This window comes from Lissotriton vulgaris, chromosome 5, assembly GCF_964263255.1.
Source record: "Lissotriton vulgaris chromosome 5, aLisVul1.2, whole genome shotgun sequence".
Taxonomy (NCBI): domain Eukaryota; kingdom Metazoa; phylum Chordata; class Amphibia; order Caudata; family Salamandridae; genus Lissotriton; species Lissotriton vulgaris.
In genome coordinates, this window is record NC_141693.1 from 182,679,794 (window position 1) to 182,700,960 (window position 21,167).

The 21,167-nt window shown below is 48.7% G+C and overlaps 1 protein-coding gene across 1 annotated transcript in view; it reads left to right on the top strand.

Annotated features, from left to right (window-relative positions):
- Nucleotides 1–21,167, top strand: part of LOC147710431 (ER degradation-enhancing alpha-mannosidase-like protein 3) — a 353,737-nt gene that overhangs the window by 136,442 nt on the left and 196,128 nt on the right. Inside the window, exon 6 of the mRNA XM_086921118.1 lies at nucleotides 20,771–20,924. Coding sequence (XP_086777244.1) covers nucleotides 20,771–20,924 — 154 coding nt within the window. The remainder of the gene's footprint in view (nucleotides 1–20,770; nucleotides 20,925–21,167) is intronic.

The window sequence follows — 21,167 nt, forward strand, 5'->3', positions numbered from 1 at the left end:
ACATCCACAGTCCCCGCCAGGATGGTATGGCTTGGGTATGTACAGTAAGGAATATGCAGCCAGAAGTCTCTATCAGATGAACAAGTGACTTACCTTCGGTAATGCTTGATCTGGTAGAGACAATATCTAGCTGCAGATTCCTTAGACTCACCCATGCCTCCCAGCTCTGCAGACACATTTTTAGAGCTAGGGTTGATCCCCTCTCCAGAGCCCTACTTTGGACACACCATGGTTAGTCTAATTCATGGATCTGCGCTCCTGCTGTGGAAAGTTGTGAAAAGAAAAAGACATCTGCGTGCCTGGGTGGGACCTATATAGGTGACCGCGATGTCATATCCGGCACCAAGGACGCCACGCAGAGCCGAATGGAGCCACCCGAAAGCATGCAAGGGTGCTCTCACACGAACGTTTCTGGATCCAGTCTCATGCCTGGGAAATTTAAAGGTAAGGAATCCGCAGCTAGATATTGTCTCTACCAGATAATGCGTTACCGAAGGTAAGTAACTTGTTCTTTCGTGCAAAATACTTCGCTGGTTTTTAAGATATATGTGGCCAATTGTTCATGCATGTGGCCTACAGGGAACCTACTGACAGTGGAGGATGGGGTACCCATTTTGTGACTCAGAGAAAAAAGCTTTGAATGTGGAGGGCGATCAAGATGCAGTAAATCACCAAGTCATGGATTAAGCAACTAAAGGATGGTCCAGCAGAGCTGGATTGACTGAGACATTAACTGACTATTGGAATTTGAGAGGGAAGCTGAGTGTTTCCAATGAATGTTTGAGAAGCGGTTATAGTGTCATGCCTCCAATTTGATTGAGCGGAAATAGCAACAATTCGCCAAACAAAGGGATCTGAGAAAGAAACCTCACTAAGGCTAGAATGGGAGAACCCAAAATCGACATACAGTTTGAGATAGTGGTGAGACACTATATTTTGTGTCCACGGACTGACACATCAAGAGTGGTAAGACCAGCTCCAGATATACCTGTATGAGCTACGTCTTGATATAATGGACCTTTTTGAATTGTTGTAACCTGTGGAGAGATATGTCCTGGTGGTAGTGGCCTACACTTCCAATCAGGTCAGTGCGAGTTGTGTGAGTTCAGGCACTAGCATGGTAGTAATGGAGTTCCTGAAAGATGTTTTCACTCTGAAAGGAACACTAACACCATCATTACAGGCAATGGTGTTCCATTCGACTCATAAGAAATGCAGGATTTGGGGAAAACTTGATTACCTATTGTAGAAGGGCACTGTATGCATCGCAAGCGAATGGTTTCGTTGAGTGCATGAACAGGATTGTAAAATAAAGTGGGCAATCAGCGCTTGATCAGAGAATTTCCTTCAAGGAGGTGTTACATATATCACTGTGGGTGCATCGCAACACACCCACAAGCATCACTAAAGTGTTGTCATTTGCATACTTGAAGGGACCTGAGCAGGTTTACAAAGTAGGTCCCTTGTGGCTGATGTGTGGTTTGAGGAAGAGTGGAAGAGGTCATTGGATGGTTTCCATTCTGAGAAACAGAGTAGATACCAAATGAAATTAAAGAATTGTTATGATGAGTCGAATTGAGTAAAGAAGAGAGAGTGAAAGAAGAGAGCGTGGACAGTAGGAGAAGAGACCTACGTCAGGAGATCTGGCTTTGTAAAGAAAGAAAGTTGAGATTCTTTGGCTCAGTTAAGACTGTGGAAGTGAAGGATAATGGTGTTTGTCCATGAGTTGGTAGACATATGGAGCATGTCAAGAACAAGCAAATACAGCCATACCCAAGTTTGGAGTTGATGAGGCCAAGGAGTACCAGCTGCCCGGAGTCTGATATTGCGATTTCCCATCCCTAAGGTGGGCTGCCTGATGTACCTCATGAAACAAGGATTCCACCATCTTTATTTTGGTGGAAATAGGACCTCTGGGGCAGGGTTATGCTCACTCCCCACATGAAGTGGTCATATAGGGTAGGAGGTGTAGTGACCCAAAGAATAAGGAGCCCTTTGGCTTCTACCCTTCAGTCCCCTTAACGTCTCCCAATTGAGTATTTAGGTAGGCCCCTGACACCAGGAACTCAGATTCGTTTGACAAAAGAAGGGGACACAGAAGATCAGAAAAAACAAGAACTGTGGCGTGCCTGAGAACCTTTGCCACCCGAACCCTGCCTGCCTGCTCCTGTACCAACAATCGTGGAGAACCTAACTCATCCTGCAGCTGTGCATCCTCCAAAAGCCTTGGAGAGCTGGCAGCACTTCGCCAACCAGCCAGCCAGCATCTCCCTTGAAGTAGAGGAGCAACTTTCCTGTGACCAGCAGGCACCGACTATGACATCCGGCTCACCGTTCTACTAACCACTGCGTTCACCAACTCAGCAGCCACCCAGGATGAGGTCACTATGCTCCAGAGGGTCATATCTGTCTCCCTACCAAGTCTGGAGATGCCAAGATCCCCAAGAGCCATCCTGCATCAATAAATGTGGTACCAGACCCTTGCAGCAACCAATCCTTGTTTAAATTCCAATCCGGACTCACAAAGACTGACCAGCCGATAAGGGATGTCTGCATTGCAGAGGCAAGGACCAAGATTGACCGAGCTGTCCTTTTCTGTTCCCCTTTGCAGGTGTGACCAAGAACCATGAGTGCCTTTGACGCCTGCGAACAGATAACCAGAAACCCTCTGCACCCAAGCTCCCCGGCCCAGGTTCACAAACAGACTGTGCCCCCTTGCTCCCACGATCCTTACGAACCAAGCCCCCCACTGTTGGGAGCTTCCGGACTTGTCACCAAGTCCCCCTCTGCCGCCTGTTTCTAGGTGCCCCCCGCTTTGCCTGCGGTGTAGCGCACCAGTCTTCCACCCATCCAGCACTTCTGCACCTGGACATCCCAGGGCAGGTAAACCTAGGTTTGGTTACTGTTGGTTCTTTGGACCCCTAGCACCTTAAATCATAAAGGGTACCCCCAAAATATGATTGCAAGTACCTGTATGCAATATATGTTTCTTTCTCCTTAGGAAAGCATCACCGTGCAAAAATGCATTTTGTATAACATTGTACCTACATGTAAAAATTGATAACTCAGAAAGTACTTACCAAGTTACGGAGTTCGTGGTGTGGAAATATTTATAAAATACTTGTTATTTTTGTAAAATTGATCTTGAGATTCTTCTTGAGTGTGTCTCATTATTGACAGTGTGTGTACAAAAAATGCTTAACACTACCCACTGATAAACCTAAACTGCTCGCCTACACTGCCACAAAAGAGAGCATTTGGGATTATTAATTTAAGCCCTGTAGCCAGTAAGGGTAGTCTGGACTTTCTACATAGTGTCCCTCGTTTTGATATACTACGTAAAAAGCGAGCTTTCTACGATTACTTTGTCAGACGCAACTTCAGGATCCATGTAGTGTAGTGCCCTGGTAATGTGGTTTTCTTCCATTTGTTTTATTGAGAAGCAAAACCATATTTATTTGAATTGTATTTACCCGTGGGGGATGGTGGTGTGTGTGAACACTGAGGTTCTCAGGGCATACAGTGGTATTGTTACACATGCAAATAATGTTTCCTTCTACAGTGTTTACATGCTATGTCAAAACGCCTCCCCACTATTCCTAAAAAACACCTGCATGAAAAACCAACCTTGACTTCAAACTTCAGATTGTATACTCTCCATTTTTCTTCGTGACCCTCTCATTCTTTTCCATCGTCTGTATGCCTCCTCTCCTGTGAACACTACTCTAAGTCACATGCATGTTTGCCTTAATCCCTTTTATTGTATCTCTGCATAATGCCCACACATTATTTAAAAAATCACAACCTCTCCTTTAAAGGTCATACACTCCACCCTAAAATACCTAATCTCCTGTGGCTTGTCTAGTAATTCTGCCAACCAATACATAAAATTCCCATTACCTTCCCCCACTAAATACCACACCTAATTTCCTACTAATGTAATCTATTATATAGAAGCTAGAGTGGCAAGAATTGGCTCTGGTATTGCACAAGACTAATGCCAATTACTACAAACTACACTAACCCTGGGAACTGGAGCAGCCTGTGGACAGTAATTCTATGTCAGGACTGGAGGCGAGGATTTTGCCTCTTTCTTCACTTTATTTCCATTAGCAACACGAAGGTAAACAAAGGCTACGTTTCCCATAAACCATAGGGAAAAAAAGTAGTCAAGAAACAACATGGCAACAACCAATCATAAACAGTATCAATGTCCAATCAGGGCCAGCTAGCCCAAAATAGTCCTTTGCTAGGGTCCAATCTTCCTCTTGCTTCGCAAGATAAGTAGTGTCCAGTCTTTTGTGCTGGTTAGTGCTTAACTGTTTATTGTCTTCTCATTACCGTTTTCTCCTGCTAATTTATGCTTAATTTATTGTCACTGTGTAATGTTGATGCTCTTAGCGCGTATGTTCATAATTGACAATTGATTTTATCGTCGCGCTTGCACCTCTCTCAGCAGTTTGGTGAGGGGTTTTGCACCCGCTCTGTTAGGCTAGGGCTCGGTTACGGTTTTGGTTCCCCCTAGGGGGCCGCATTGACGGGCACCTTCGTGTGCATTTTTTTTCTTTTCAGGGACGTCGCGGGGTTGAGGTTTTCCTCAACCGAATGAGGGGGCGGGAGGTCGTAGACGGCGCGACGCTGTGTTTGATCTCTTCAGGGATTCAAACACCGCATGCGTCTGTCATCAGAGGCTCCGGTCTCAGGCGAACGCCCGTGTGGGTTGTAGCGGCCGAGGCGGGCAAGAATTACAGCGTCTGCCGCATTACTGTTTATTTACGCTCCGCTGCCCCGCGATCTATCACAGTAAGGGGTTGTGGAGTGGTATCTATATATTGTACGCCTCGTGTGGGGTCCAGTATTTGCTTGTTCAAGGCTATTAAGGGGACAAAGCCCAGACCGGTGATCGCCCCTCTGGCACGGGGGTGTGAATATTGTACCAGTTGCTGCCAGCCATATTTAATTAAGGCCTTCCCACCAGCCAGGGTAGTTGCCATTCCTGCACCCACTAGCCCTGTATATTGCGTTCTTTTCTGTGGGGACATGGAATACTATGACGAATATCCTGAGGATGAGACCCCCCTTGCAGATATGCCCTGGGGGGATGCCTTTTATGAGGCAGTGGATTCTTCTATTTACCAGGCCGTGGGCCAAGCTATCTCCCCTCTGGAGGACAGACTTTCACACCAAAGAAATGAGGCATTCTCGCGCTTGGAACAGCGCATGGGGGCCCCCTCAACTTTGGTAGCCCCTCCAGATTCCAGCCCTGTTGGTTCCCCTCCAGCCAAGCGGCCCAGGGTTCCAGGGGTGGATTCAGATGCTTTTGACCATTTCCATCAGGGTTTCCTTGATAGCTAGGCAGTACAGGCGGCTGCGCTCCCCTCTCCACCCCGACCCCCCAGGCTACTGACCCTGATGCCAAGGGGGATCCTGACGCTGACCCAGGTCCTTCGAGACCTTGGCGCCTCTCCTACCTGGCGGTGCCCCCTCCGGCAGTCTCTGACATGTTGGATCTGAACGATATCATTCCCCCTCGCTCTTCGGAGTGGGTCCGGGGGGAGAAAGTGGCCGCCTATGTGGCAGAGCACATCCGCCGTCCTTTGGAAAAGGAGGCCCGTAACTGTTTGCGGGCGGAGTGCCCTTGTCCTTCCTTGGAGGGAAAGGTAGCCCTTACTCCAGTGATTGACCCCAGAATGTCCACTTTACTCCAGAAATGTATCTGTGATCCAAAAAAAGGGATCAACAGGTCCTGGAGAGCTTGCCAGGACAAGCTCCTGGACGCCGTTGGCCCAGCTACAAAGATTTTGGATATGGCCGAGGAGGTCAAGGAATCGGGCTCCATTATTTCTCCTGAAACCCTCTCCAACTGGGCTCAAAGAGTTGTAATTTTCTTGGGTAATGCCAATTGTGCCCTCTCCACAGAGCGAAGCAGGTCCCCCATAAAGATCGACCCCAAGTTAGGTGACCTGGCGAACTCTGATTCTGGGGCAGTTGCGCAAGGGGGTCTGTTTGGCGAGCCCTTTGTGAAGGAGCTTGGCAAATTTGTAAATACATTCTTATCCAGTATTTGGGTGTCTTTCATAGATTCACATGCCTGAATCATTCCCCGTCGCCGAGACGGGAGCCTCCGGTACATAAAAAAGTAATGTCCTAAGGACATACATAGAGAATATAGGCCGAAGGGCCTCCCCTTTGGGGCCTTTCCACGTCCTTATGTAAAAAGGACCGAACTCTCATCGTTAGCCAATCAGCTCCGACCTCCCTCTAGAACCTTCCCGGGAGGAGCCTCAGTCCCTCAGATTTTCTACCGCACGTTGTGCTAGGGAGTCTCCAACCTGAGCTCTTCAGGTTTTTCTTGCTTCGAAGTCTCAAACTTCGCTGGAAGTACACTTTGTACAAACAGAATACATATCCTATCTTCGACTACTGTCTCCCATGTCGGAATCCAATAAGAAGGCTTCATCCATGGCGGACTCGCAAAAGAAAGCCCTTCTCAGGGCCTGTTCCTCCTGCAGCAAGCAGCGGATTCAAGCGGAGGACAAGCACGATCTGTGCTTATATTGCCTGTACCCTGACCACGTCACTGACAAGTGTAGGGTGTGTAGAGCCTTCCCAAAGAAGACTGTTAAGGAAAGAGAGGCTCGCCTTCTCGAATGGCTCGACAGGCTTAAGGTCCGAGACACTCTGGAATCTTCCGAGGGTAGTGTCTCCGTGACCTCCAAAGTCTCCAAGAAGAGACCCAGGGTGCAGTCCCCTGGAGAGACAGACACTCCTCCTAAGAAGGCGCACAGGAAACCTTCGGAGGCACGTTCCACCACCTCCTCCGTGTCTGTTAAGGACGGCCAGAGGTTCAAGAAACCCGCTCCATCTACTAAGCGGACCACCTCGGTCTCGACCACTGTGTCGACCACTACGGCCTCATCGCCCTCCGCGACGGCCACAACGACCACCACTGCGTCCTCAGGCGCACCGGTCTCCTCGACCATTCCTCCGAAGCCTTCGTCCAAGACTAATACCGGACCATCGCCACTATCTGCGTCACCTAAGAGGTCCAAATCTAAAGGTACGCCTTCGCCGAAGACATCTCACACCGAAGGATCGTCACCTAAACGGTCGAGGTCAAGTTCAAAGGGTCCGCCTTCACCCAAGAAATCTCAAGTCGAAGGCTCTACCACCAGTAAGTCGGCGATTCACTTATCCCCGCAGAATTTGATGCCATCGACACTAACGGAGGCGTTCAAGTCACCAACACACACGGCGGGCGCGCCATCTTCACGCACGTCATCGGAAGAGACCCCGGCGCCATCTTGGAAAGAATCTAGATTGGTCGAAGTCTCCATTCACTCGATTCCAACTTCCTCGGTTCCCCCAACGGTAGAGTTGGCACCCGAGCAAGAGCAGGTGACACTGCAGAGTGAGGAGTCCGACGAGGAAAACCAGGACGTTCACGAGGACCAGGACGAAGTTATGTATCAGGAACGCTCCATGAACGTCAACACGGAGAACACCCCGATGATCTGTTTGCCCCTGTCTCTGGTCAACGATTTGCGCTCCCTGGTGCAGGACTATAAACAACGGCTCCCGGATGCCGACAGCGGAACCCAGGTGCCGGTCACCCAAGCGCAACCGTCGGCCTCGCGCCCTTCCGCTCTCCAGGCCCGTCCTCGGAACCAACCCCAGCCTCGCACTCGGCCCCAGCCTCAGGTGGAGGACTCCTCGGAAGGCGAGGAGGAGGAGACGGACTTGGAGGAAGGCGAAGTGCAAGACGTTGACTCGGACCACAGAGACGACGATGCCGATGCTGCGTCATCACACCATTCGTCTACCCCGGCATCCCCGCGACCGCGCCAATCTGAGACGGCGGACGTTGGGGGTTTCCACAAACTGGTGGACAGGGCAGCAAAGAGGTTTCACATGGCGGTGGAATCCACGGAAACGGAATGCTTCCTCCATGATTTCAAGGAGCACAGCCAGAAATTGGCCAAGTCTATTCCACTTATAGACTTTCTGTGGGAACAGGGCAAGAAGCTGATGCTTACGCCTGCCTCGGTGCCTGCGGTGGTTCCGCGCCTAGACAAAAAATATAAGGCCCCGATCACCGCGCCAGCCTGCCTGACCGGCCACCCCAAACCGGACTCGGTTGTGACTCAGGCGGCCCAAAAGCAATCCCGCAACCCCTCCTCGCCGCTGTCCGCACCCCCAGACAAGGAAGGAAGGAAACTGGACACCATAGGCAAACGGTTCTCTACCACGTCCGCCATGACCATCAAGGTGGCGAATTCCATCGCCCTACTTGGGCGCTATGGGAAGACATAGCCCCCTATCTGCAAGGCCTGCCATCCACAGTCCAGGACGAAGTGAAAGCTCTCCTAGCGGAAGGACAAAACTCCGCGGCTGAAATCATCGACTGCGCCATCGACGCAGCCATGACGGGATTCCGCCAGTTGGCCGGGGCTGCCGTGCTCCGCCGCCAAGGCTGGCTCAAAGCAACGTCCTTTCGACAAGAGGTCCAATCTAAGGTGCTGGACATGCTGTTCGATGGTCAATTTCTCTTTGGGGAGAAGATAGACGAAGCACTCCAGGCCATCAAGAAAGATACCGATACGGCGAGGGCTCTGGGCTCCCTCCAGTCCCGGAACCAGTCCTTTCGGGGGGGCCGCTCCAGAGGTCAGTACTCCTACAGAGGTTCCTACCAAAATCGGTCGTCCTACTCCTACGGCGACAGGAACCAGCCCCAGCACAAACAACAGACCCGACAGTCGTCCTATGGGAGGTCGTCCTTCAGAGGCAAATCCGCCAAGAAGGGCACTGGCGGCCGCCAGTGACCATTTACTCCAGCCAGTCCCACCACCATCTCAATCCTTTCGAATTGGGGGAAAACTGACCCACTTCCTCCAAAATTGGCGAAAAATCACTACGGATCGGTGGGTACTACAAATAATTCAATTTGGACATTCCCTCGAAATGGTCAACACCCCTCCCAACACTCCTCCGCTGAAGCGTGCTCACAAACACCTGCACCTCCTTCTCAAGGAAGTATCCGCCATGTTGGTCAAAGGAGCCATCGAAAGAGTCCCAGAGTCCCAGAAGGGGAAGGGTTTTTATTCCCACTTCTTCCTAGTCCAACAGAAAGGGGACAAATGGAGGCCGATCTTAGACCTCCGGGCGCTCAACGCCTTCCTGCGGAGTCAATCCTTCCGGATGGTCACAATCCAGGAGATCCTGGGGGCGCTGGAAAGAGGAGACTCGATGGTCTCCCTGGACTTACAGGACGCCTACTACCATATCCCCATCCTCATACGGCACAGGAGGTACCTACGGTTCGAAATAGCAGGCAGACATTACCAGTTCAAGGTCTTGCCATTCGGCCTCAAATCTGCACCACGTATCTTCACGAAGTGCTTGGCGCCGGTGGCAGCCTTCCTGCGACAAAGGGGTCACCAGGTATTCCCCTACCTGGACGACTGGCTGGTGAAGGCGCCTTCCCCGGAGGGCGCGACTGCTTCCTCCAACGCCTGCAGCGCTCTTTTTCAACAGCTGGGTCTGACGATCAACCTCAAAAAATCCTGCACTACTCCATCAACGAGGATCACCTTCCTAGGGGCTACCTTGGACACGAAGCGCGCAAAGGCTTTCCCCTCGGAGGACAGGACCAACAAAATACTGTCTCTGGCCGCGGCTGTGGCCAAGAAGTCTCGCATCAAAGTCCGGACATTCACCTCCTTGCTAGGGGTGATGTCCTCCTGCATTCTCCTCATACCACACTGCAGGCTCCGCATGCGTCCCCTGCAGGAGGCGCTGGCGAGACAATGGAAACAGAGTTCCGGCTCCTTCGAGGACATTATCACAATCACACCGGCCATCACAAAGGCCCTTCTATGGTGGAGAAACCGGACACACCTGACGGCCGGCTTGCAGTTCCTCCTGCCGCCGGCACCTCTGGTCATCACGACAGATGCCTCACTGGAAGGCTGGGGCGCGGTTCTGTTGGACCTTCGAGTCAGCGGCAAATGGGACGCCCAAGAGAAACAACTACACATCAACCTCTTGGAACTGAGGGCAGTGTATCTGGCTCTGCAGGCATTCCTGCCACGTATCGGAACTTCCCCGGTGCTCGTCAAAACGGACAACACCACGACGATGCACTACCTGAACAAACAGGGGGGAACGCGATCTCTCTCTCTCTCAAGAGAATCGCAAAAAATCTGGAACTGGTTGGTGGCACACGGGCTCTCCCTCAAAGCGGAGTACGTTCCCGGGAAGGACAACACTATCGCGGACGCCCTCAGCAGACAGACCTCTCTCTCCCACGAATGGGAGCTGAACGGTGACACGGTGGCCCACGTCTTCTCGCAATGGGGGACCCCGAGGATCGATCTCTTCGCGACGGCAGGGAACGCCAAATGCCCAAGCTACGCAAGCTGGCATCCCCAACGGGGGTCGCTGGGAAATGCTTTTTCCATCGGCTGGTTCAGCGTGTTTGCGTACGCTTTTCCTCCGTTCCCGATGATACCGAGGCTCCTCCGGAAGATGAAGACGGAGCCGTGCACCCTGATCCTGATTGCTCCGTACTGGCCGAGACAACACTGGTTCTCGGACCTGCTTCGCCTTTCCATCAAGCCCCCGATTCACCTGCGACAACACCCGAACCTCTTAACGATGTCCGGAGGCCAGGTACACCACCCGAACCTCCGTTCGCTCAAATTATCGGCCTGGCTCCTGAGCACCGAGAGTTCGGAGACCTAGAGATCCCGCAGGACTGCAGGGCCGTACTAGCCAAAGCGAGGGCGGGCAGCACGAACAAGACCTACTCGCTGAAGTGGAAGAGGTTCTGCTTGTGGTGTTCGGAACAAGGCTTACACCCTCTCCGGGTCACCCCAGTACAGCTGCTACCATACCTCCTCCACCTGGCTCAATCGGGGCTGGCTCACGCCTCCATTAAGGTTCATCTGGCTGCGATTTCTAGATTCACCAGGACCTCATCTGGACCTTCCCTATGGTCCAGTCGACTGATAAAGCAATTTCTGAAAGGGCTCTACAGATCCTTTCCGAGGCCTCGGAAAGTCCCTCCGACCTGGCAATTGAACTTGGTGCTCAACCAACTAATGAAACACCCTTTCGAGCCCATACACCGGGCCACTCTCTAAACATCTCTCATGGAAGACGGCACTCCTGCTCGCCCTGACGTCGGCCAGACGAGTCAGCAAACTTCAAGCGCTGTCTATTCAGGAACCGTATCTCCAATTCAGGCACGACTGAGTGGTACTCAGGCCCAACCCTAAATTCATTCCTAAAGTGCCGTCAGACTTTCATCTGAACGAACCAATTGTACTCAAGTCATTTTTTGCGAACCCTTCCACAGCGGCAGAAAGGGCGCTGCATTCCTTGGACCTTAAAAGGTGTCTCAAATTCTACTTGGACAGGACCAAAGAGGTCAGGAAGTCTTCTCAACTCTTTGTAGCCTACAGCAACCCGCGCATGGGTTTGCCCTTGACAAAACAGAGCATCTCCTGCTGGATTTCTTCAGCGATTGCTTTCTGCCATGATCAGGCCGGACGGCCTTTGACGGACCGAGTGGCTGCCCACTCTACCAGAGCGATGTCAACGTCAGCGGCGCTCTTCGCTGGAGTGACGATCCTGGACATCTGCCGAGCGGCGACCTGGAAGTCCCCGCACACCTTTTCCAGGCACTACTGCCTGGACATCGAACTGCAGAAGGACGCTGCAGTGGGACAAGCGGTGCTGCGCCATCTCTTCCAATAAGGTGAGCCTTACCTCGTCCCGCCATCCAGGTATGCACATTCTTCATGGGTTTTTTCTGCTATATGCATGACTGTATATTGCCATGTTTCTCTCACGTTGTCTGTAATTTATGCAGGCCTGCTGGTTGTGAGAATGTGCTTTACCACTATGCATGTATAACTGCTGGCTACTCTGATTCAGGCATGTGAATCTATGAAAGACACCCAAATACTGGATAAGAAATGCGTTACTTACCTGTAACAGCAGTTATCCAGTATTGGTGTCTTTCATAGATTCACATGCAACCCTCCCGCCTCCCCGGTAAGGACTCACGTACCTCTATGTCTACATTGCGACACCCTAGCTGGGTGCGTACGAAAATCTGAGGGACTGAGGCTCCTCCCGGGAAGGTTCTAGAGGGAGGTCGGAGCTGATTGGCTAACGATGAGAGTTCGGTCCTTTTTACATAAGGACGTGGAAAGGCCCCAAAGGGGAGGCCCTTCGGCCTATATTCTCTATGTATGTCCTTAGGACATTACTTTTTTATGTACCGGAGGCTCCCGTCTCGGCGACGGGGAATGATTCAGGCATGTGAATCTATGAAAGACACCAATACTGGATAACTGCTGTTACAGGTAAGTAACGCATTTCATATCTCTTGACGGGGCGCAGTCTACAATCAGAAAAGTGTTTCCCCTTGTTTTTCGTGGGGCCGGCCGAGGCAGGGACCCCTCGGGCGCTCGAGGTCACCAACAGGGTAACCAGAGAGGCTCCGGTCAGTCTCAGGATCAGTCCTGCTTTGGGAACTTCTATCCCACGAGAGGACGCAGAGGCAAAGGAAAAGGATTCCGTGGAGGTGCTGCCAATGCAAACAGTGAGTGTTCACCTTCCTTCCCCGTCAAGACTATGGGGGAGGTTAGCAAGTTGTTACCAGGCTTGGTTGTCTCTCACGCATGACGTGTGGGTTCTCCAACAGTGCAAGGGTTTCAAATAGAGTTCATGGGGTCCCCAGTGCAACGCACCCCTCCCCGTCCCATCCAGTTTTCAGTTTCGGAATCCCTCCTTCACAAGGACGCCATCTCCCTCACTGCTCGTCACCCAGGGGGGGTTTTGAGCAATATTTTCTTAGTGGACAAAACAGACGGCGGCAAGAGGCCAGTCCTAAATTTAAGCGAGTTCAACGAATGGCTAGTATACCGCCATTTAAAAATGGAAGGAATTCACCTCCTTCGGGATGTTTTGCACCCCTGCGACTAGATGGTCCACCTGGACCTAAAGGATGCCTATTTGGTGATTCCAATTTTTCCTCCACACAGGAGGTTCCTGCAGTTTGCATGGAGAGACCTTGTTTACAAGTTTACTTCCTTTCCGTTCGGCCTCTCGTCGGCACCTTGGTGCTTTACCAAGTTTCTCTAGCCGGTGGTAGTGTTTCTGAGAGCAAGAGGGGTCAGGATGATCGTCTATTTAGACAATCTCCTTTTGATGGCTTTGTGCCTGCTCCAACTGGAAGCTCAGCTTCAGATGGCGGTGGCTCTCCTTCGAGACCTCGGTTTTGTGATTAACAAGGACAAGTCTCTCTTACAACCGGCCCAGTCTCTTACCTTCTTGGGGTTCGTTATCGACTCAACTTCATCTACACTCAGTCTTCTGGCCAGGAAAATTTCCAAAATCCGACACGAATTGCGTCGGGTTCTTGCCAAACAGCAGGTTTCCTTCCGTCAGCTGGCGCGGGTAGTGGGCCTCCATTCAGGCCATCTTCCCGGGCCCTCTGCATTACAGGGCTTTGCAACGCCTCAAAGCATACTTCCTCCGGAAAGGGTTTCCTTACTCTCACAAGGTATCCCTGACTCACGAAGTGAGTGCCGAGATCCAATGGTGGTTGGACTATATGGAGGCCTGGAGCGATCTTCGGCTCTACTCCAGACCTGGTGATCAAGTCAGATGTCAGCAGAACCGGCTGGAGTGCGCTTTGGGGGGATTTGTCCACAGGAGGATTGTGGTCTCCCGACAAACAGAAGTTACACATAAACTGTCTGGAACTTTTGGCAGGCTCGTTTGCCGTACGTGCTGGACGAGAGACTTAGTACGATCATGTGTTCTTCTGAAGATTGACAACATCTCGGCAGTCCGGTATGTAAATCACCTGGGAGGCACCAGGTCCAAAGCCCTCTCGGATCTGGCAGCCAGTTTTTGGCAATACTGCCTAGACAGCCAGATATCGGTCACAGCCGAGTACCTTCCGGGTCGGGACAATTTGGAGGCAGACTTCCAGTCCCACCACTTCCGAGATTCCAGCATGTGGAGGCTGGACCGAGCGGTTTTTGTATCTTTGAACGACCACCGGGGTCTGTTCTCAATGGATCTGTTTGTGTCCCGTTTGGACCATCAGACACCTCGGTTTTTCAGCTGGAGGCGGGACCCCTTGGCAGCGGCCACGGTTGCGTTTCTCCAGGATTGGAGCCTGGAACAGGGGTACGTCTTTCCCCCATTCGCGATGATCACGCGCTCTTCGGCTCAGATTCGCAGGCGGGGGACGGATTTGGTTTCCAGTTCTTCTGGAACTTTCTTGGGATTTTCCAATCCTACTCCCCCAGTATCCCTCTCTTCTCACGAATCCCGAAGGGAATCCTCACCCGCTGGTGTTAGCCTGCTCTCTGTTTCTCATGGCGTGGCGGATTTTCGGGGCAGATGGGAAACCCCAGGTCTTTTGCAAGAGGCTGAGAACCTCATTTCCAAAGCTTGGGCGGACAGTACGGTCAAAAGATACAAGTCCGCGTGGGGCAGATGGTCCTGTTGGTGTCTGCGACGGGCTTACGATCCCTTGGTCGCAGATGTCATTGCTGTGGTAAATTTTTTGGCACAGCTGGCTTCCGACGGGTTTGCTTACCGGTCTATATATACTTTTAGGTCAGCTATTTTTTCCGGTCATGTCCCAGTGAATGGAGCCCCTGTAGGGGAGCATCCACTGGTTTGCAAATTGCTTCGGGTGTGAGGCTTTCCCTGCCTCCGGAACCCCGCTACTCCTCCCTTTGGGACGTCAATCAGGTTCTTAACCTTTTTCTTTCCTGGCAGCCTAACCGGTTTCTCTCGAGGAAGGAGCTTTCCGCAAAGTTTGCTATGCTCCTTTGCCTGATATTGTGTAGGCGGGTCTCGGATGCCGGGCTCTGCACATTTCCGGAAGGATGTTCTCTCCTGAGGAAGTAACCTTTACGCTTCTGCGTCGCACTAAGTGCCATACTAGGGTTATTTCATACCTGGCATTTCCTGACTCGCCGAAGTTATGCATTGTCAGATGTCTCAAGGCGTCTGAAGAAATGACTGAGGAATTCCGTCTCCCTGGAGAGCGTCCGCTCCTCATTTCTCTCCGGAAGCCCTTTAGAGCGGTATCCTCAACCACGATCGCCAGATGGGTTCGTTGGGTGATGCAAGAGGCTGGCATAAGTCTGCGGGACTTCGGTGTACACTCTACGCGTGGAGCAATGGCCTCAAAGGCGTTTGGCTTAGGCGCACGCCTGGAGGATATCCCTAATGCAGCAGATTGGTCTTCGGACTCTACCTTTAAGATATTCTACTTTAAACCAGTTCTAAATGTAGCTCAACTGGTTGTGGGCAAGCTTTAAACAAGCATAATCCTCTCCTCCAGTCCTGACATAGAATGAAAAATTTCCTAGCTAACGTAACAGTAAGTTTCAATTCTATTAAGGACCCTGAGGCGAGGATTATCCCGCCCGTTGCTCCAGGAGGAGATCCCTCCCAGTAAGGCTGTAAGTAACTGTTTATAGTTGCTTTTATCTATTGCCTGCATGATCTATTGCCTGCATGTCCCTGTCATTTACAGGTTCTGACGCCCAAAAACAGGATGTCTGAAGAGTGCGGAACAGCCGTCGTCGTGCTCAGGAAGAGGAAGATTGGACACCAGCAAAGGAGAATTTTGGGCTGGCTGGCCCTGATTGGACATTGATACTGTTTATGATTGGTTGTTGCCATGTTGTTTCTTGACTACTTTTTTCCCTGTGGTTTCATGGGAAATGTAGTCTTTGTTTACCTTCGTGCTGCTAATGGAAATAAAGTGAAGCAAGAAGGCATAATCCTCGCCTCCGAGTCCTTAATAGAACTGAAACTTTCCGTTACGTTAGCTAGGATATTTTTCATTCCTCATCACAGATAGTAAGTGATGTATAGTGCAATCACAATGCAATACATAACCTATACTAAAACTAATATCTCAACTCTCTGCAGTCAGACAGACGATTATAGTTCACACAGGCTGCCTAATAATCTTTACTGCTTGACTCTCTCACGTTCACATACAACAGAACTGCTGAGGGTCATATCCCATCACCCAGTAGTATACTTGTCCACAGAAATAAACCACACATTACCTCTGAACAGGTGTGGAATAACTGAAGAGATCTGTCTCCAACCGCTGGCCAGTGGAGGACTCTTAATTTAGTTCACTACTGCAGGTCCTGACTAGCTACATACTGCGGCCTCTTTTTGGCATCTCACAATTACAATCAGATTTGGGATGAAATTTAACAAAGTCTGTCCCAGCAGATCTCTCCACCACTTCCCACTCTAACCTAGCCTGTGCCCGCTCATGACCATAAACGTTAAATGAAATAACTCTGAGTAGATAACCCAGTGCAGTAACCAGGTAAGTGAATTATGAACATAAGAAATACCAACAAGTGACCACCTGCAGAGCTGGTCAAAGCTGCCAGCTTATTAAACACCATAAACTGCACGCCTGTCTCTCACACTTCCTCATCCATCACACTGCTAAGCGTTGTCACATAACACGATAACCGCATCTCCGCAGTTCTCATGAACAACTGAGGTTCAATGCTAACCATGTAGGCAAGCACTTCAGCCTCCACATAGGGTAGCAAGCACTATATAAATGTTAAAACACAATACAATTCAAATGGATCCAGAAGTTCTCATGACTCATCATCAGGATGACAGCTGGAACACCACGACGTGTATTTATGCATAGTGAAATAGTTATATTTTTTTCATCTGACAAAATATAGTTTAGGAGCAGGGAATTGCAAAACCAATTACAAAATAATACATTTCATAAATATTACAGATATCTTTTAATTGCAGGTAAATTTATCTGCCACCAGGAAAACTTTATATAATCTTTTATTAATGTATCCATCGGTTTAGAAAAATAAGGGTTGTTGTAAGCATCTCTAGTTGCGCATGTGCTGGAAAGGCTCGGCACATGACGGAGAGCATCTCCTGCCAAAAAACAATTGAAAAAGTTCGCTTTCAATTAACATCACCCTATATAGACCACATGAGTCCACTAGCTCCTGTTCATACTAATTTTGGAACTGCGGATTTCACATGGGGGAAAGGCTGTCTTATTATGTTGAGGTGCAGGTCTGAGTGGAGGTTACAGTATGGTGCACTTCTAGCCAGATGGGTTACCAAAATAGCATTTGCAATGCAATCTGTCTCTCCTTTTGGACCCTATATGCATTTAGCTATGCAGCACATTAGCCTGGGTGCTGAAGCATCTACTGTTCTTTAACGTGGTGGGAAAGGAAGCACCAAACTGCGTGACATGCCAGGTATGGGAACACATGGAGAGAAATATTGCCTTTCAGCGGGAAAAGGTATAGTCCAAAGCTCTGTTTTTAATATAAAATCAGGGCCTTCGGTGGTCATATCACTAAAAATACAAGATTTGTAAAAATATATAATTGTCCACGGGTGCTCGTGGAAGACCATTTCTATGGAAGGGAATCTAGAGAATGCTAAAGTGATTCTAGTATTTTTGACCTCTGCTGGTCGTTTTCTTTCAAGACAGTTAAATAGAGGCAGTTGAACAAGCAGAAAGCAATTCTGGTATTTTACTGACCTCTTCTGGTCGTTTTCTATCAGTACCGTTAAATAGAGGCAGTTGAGCAGAAGAAAAAGTCCCTAAGCTGAAGCAGACCAGTCCTAGGGCTGATCTCCAGAGCCCACAAATTACTTGCACATATAAGTATATACTAAAGTATATACAAGAGGTCTCGAAAGCTCGACTTAAAAATAAGCCTGATGTATGGCAGCACATTAGGGACATAGTTGCTCTCTGAGTTCCATGCCCTGAAATATATTGATTGATGAGATATTAAGGTTAATAATGGCTACTGCAGTCTTGGCAGCTATTAGACCAGTCCTTAGCAGATAAATCAATACAGTCTTATTTGTGAATGCAGGTTATAGATAGAACTTTGTTCCTGAGATGAGATACAGCCTAATGTTCATAGCAGTTTATGGCCAAAATCGATCCTAGGGATATTTTTACTGTGGTGTGAATTAACTACTATATTTGTAGAAAGAGGCATTAATGTGTGGAATATGAAGAGACCTGAGGGTCATTGCTTCATGAAAAGCAGTGGAACCCGTGGAAAGTTACAATACTTCAAGACTTGCCTCGTATATATTAAACATCACCTAAACTAAATGGATACCAACACCCCACTGTGAAGTGCCCCAGGGATCATATGCCTCCATCATCCATGTGATGACCTCAAAATCCATCCATCCGTCAATCAGCTGATGACCTCCTACTGTACATGAATGTTTCTGTTATGAACCGCATTGGAGAACTTGCCCTGCCGTACCCTCTTTCAGAAATGGATTTTAGGCATCCACCTACTTCTCAACTCTGCCCAATCCAAATCCCCACTTTCTGCAAACTGAAGCAAACAAGCAGAGAGCTAACATTGCCTATCCAACATGAAGCAAACACTGAGGGCCGATGTAGGTGGCCAATACCGGTCGGAAACGGCCGAATTCGACCGTTTCCGACCGGTATTTGGCCTTTTGAGATGTAGGGGACCTTTTTTTCTCCGATTCGGTATTTTACTGATTCGGTAAAATTACCGAATCGGAAAAATACCGAATCGGTAAGTTTACCGATTGTAAAAAATCGGGATGTAGGTGGGACTACTTTCAGTCCCACAGGCCCTTCAGATTCGGTATTTTAACACCCAATCCAATTGGGTGTTAAAATACCGAATCGAGGTGTGCATGCACATGTGTGCATGCACACCTATGCCATGTGACAGACAGACATGCCCTTAGGGCATGTCTGTGTGCCACATGGCACACAAGCCAGTATTGGGGGTGCTAGAGGGTGTCAAAGTGACACCCCCTGCACCCTTGCAGAAATCGGTAATTACCGAATCGGTAAATACCGATTCGGTAATGCACATTGATTCCTATGGGCTTCAAGGCCCATAGGAATCAATGGGGGATACCGATTCGGTATTTACAGAATCGGTAAATACCGAATCTTACAGATTCGTTATTTACCGATTCTGAAATACCCACATCTCCCCCCCTCCAATTTACCACTTCTTAAATACCGAATCGGTATGATTCGGTATTTAAGAAGTGGTAAATTGGAGTTTACCTACATCGGGCCCTAAATGACTTGTGTTCACCCCTGATTCCTAAGGATCCAAGACAACCGAGTTGTGCTGACACAGAAAAAGCGAAACCCTACTTGACTGATGCTAACTTTAGAAAGGCTGGCCAAGTTCTGATCCTCTTGCTCCTGGATCAAGACAGTGCCCTGCTCATTGGCTTTCCTTCTCCTCCTCCGTCTTTACCGAGGAGGAATCCTTCATTTTTGCTGCCTGTCCTTGCAATGGACTGAAAATCCCATTGGCAGCCCCTTCAGACTTGAACCACATTTAAAACATTCTGGAATAGCTGAAAAACTATATATTGCAAGCATGCATGTTTACTAACTACTGTGGGCCTCCTTCACACAAAGAGATACTATATGAACAAGTTTGAAATTAGAAGCCAAGCATTCTCTGTATACATTCATAGAATCTGGAACAACATTCGTCCTTGCACCAGGCTCTCACAATCACTTGCTTTAGAAAGGAACAAAGACTTTCCTCTCTCTAATCAGTATTTAATTGACATGCATTAAAGCCACTCGATCTACCAACCTCAACCCTTCTTCAAAATGTAAACACTGACGTACAGTTGTACACAATGTTGAATTGTACCCTCACCCTGTATTCTCCCAAAGTTATATTGCGTTATACTGCGTTTACTTACACCCCGGATATATAAACACTGCATACATAGATACATCTCTGCTTCTCTAGATGTACTTAAGTGTAAGATGCAAATTCTTGGAGGAACTCTTGATCACCTCTTTCTGTACACTTTTGAAATTCTAGTTTGTCTTCAATGTGCTTCTTTGTTCCAACTCTTTAATTCTGCTTTAAAAAAACAGATTATTCTAGTTTTTGAATGTTATTTATGTCTTTCTACACAGCTCTAATTGGTGTATGTGGGTCTTCTCTTTGAGAGTTAATATACAGATGTGTCCTACACCAGTCAGCCTGTCATATGACAATCTATAAGTGAGGTTCATCATAAAAACAATGCACACATTATTTAGAAATCTCTGTTCTTATATTTCATTTCCCTATAGAAAAACATGCTTTTTATTGACCCTCCCATTTGGGATTTAATTCTGAGAATTTTTCCCTCATGTCATTGAGCCTTACAATTTATTTGTATGAGTATCTTCCCTTTTCTTCTTCATCCTTTTGTTTTTCACCATCCTTTTGCACTTTCTTAGCTCTAATATACTGTAATCTGCTTTTGCTATCATTCTCTTCAGTGGTGGTGCACCTCTTCATCCCTGCCAATAGCCCCCTTCTTGCGAGCTTTTGTTTTCTCTTCACGTTTCTCACTTATGTCTCTTAATTCTTCTCCTCACAGACATTTGCCAGCATTGTCTTTTCATCAGTCATTACCGGACATCATTTTTAGATAATCCTATTCTTATCTTGACATGTTATTTAGTTTACTTGTTACTTATGCATTCTTGAAGGCAGTTGTTTTATACTACATTTCTTTTTCCTGTAAACACCTCTCTTGTAAGTCTACTTTCAGACTGATGAGATGAAACACCTGCACTGTCTATCTTGAGGTTTGGGGTGTATGTCCTGTCATATCGCAGCCTGCCGGTCCTTCACTCTATTCTGTCTTACAGAGGCCTGCTGGGCGGGCACGTTATGGCAAAGATGTTGAAAGAGCGAGGACAGCATATGCAATGGTATGAAGGGGAGCTTCTTGATCTTGCGACAGATATAGGATATCGGCTCTTACCAGCTTTTAACACTACCAGTGGGCTTCCATATCCCAGGGTAAGTGGCTTCATTTGAACCTTGTTTAATACTGTGTAGTCGGAGCCTCCAATCGCTTGACTTGCACCCTTTAATTAAGCAAAGAATTGTTGGAGTTAAAACTTCAAGCTTCCGCACAAGGGCCTCCCATGGTCCAAAAGTCTCTATCAAATTATTACAGCCATAGGGATCATGTTGCCTATGTTTTTCTATCAAAGAGAAACTTCAAGATAATTTGAATGTGAAGAATGATGCTAGAAATTG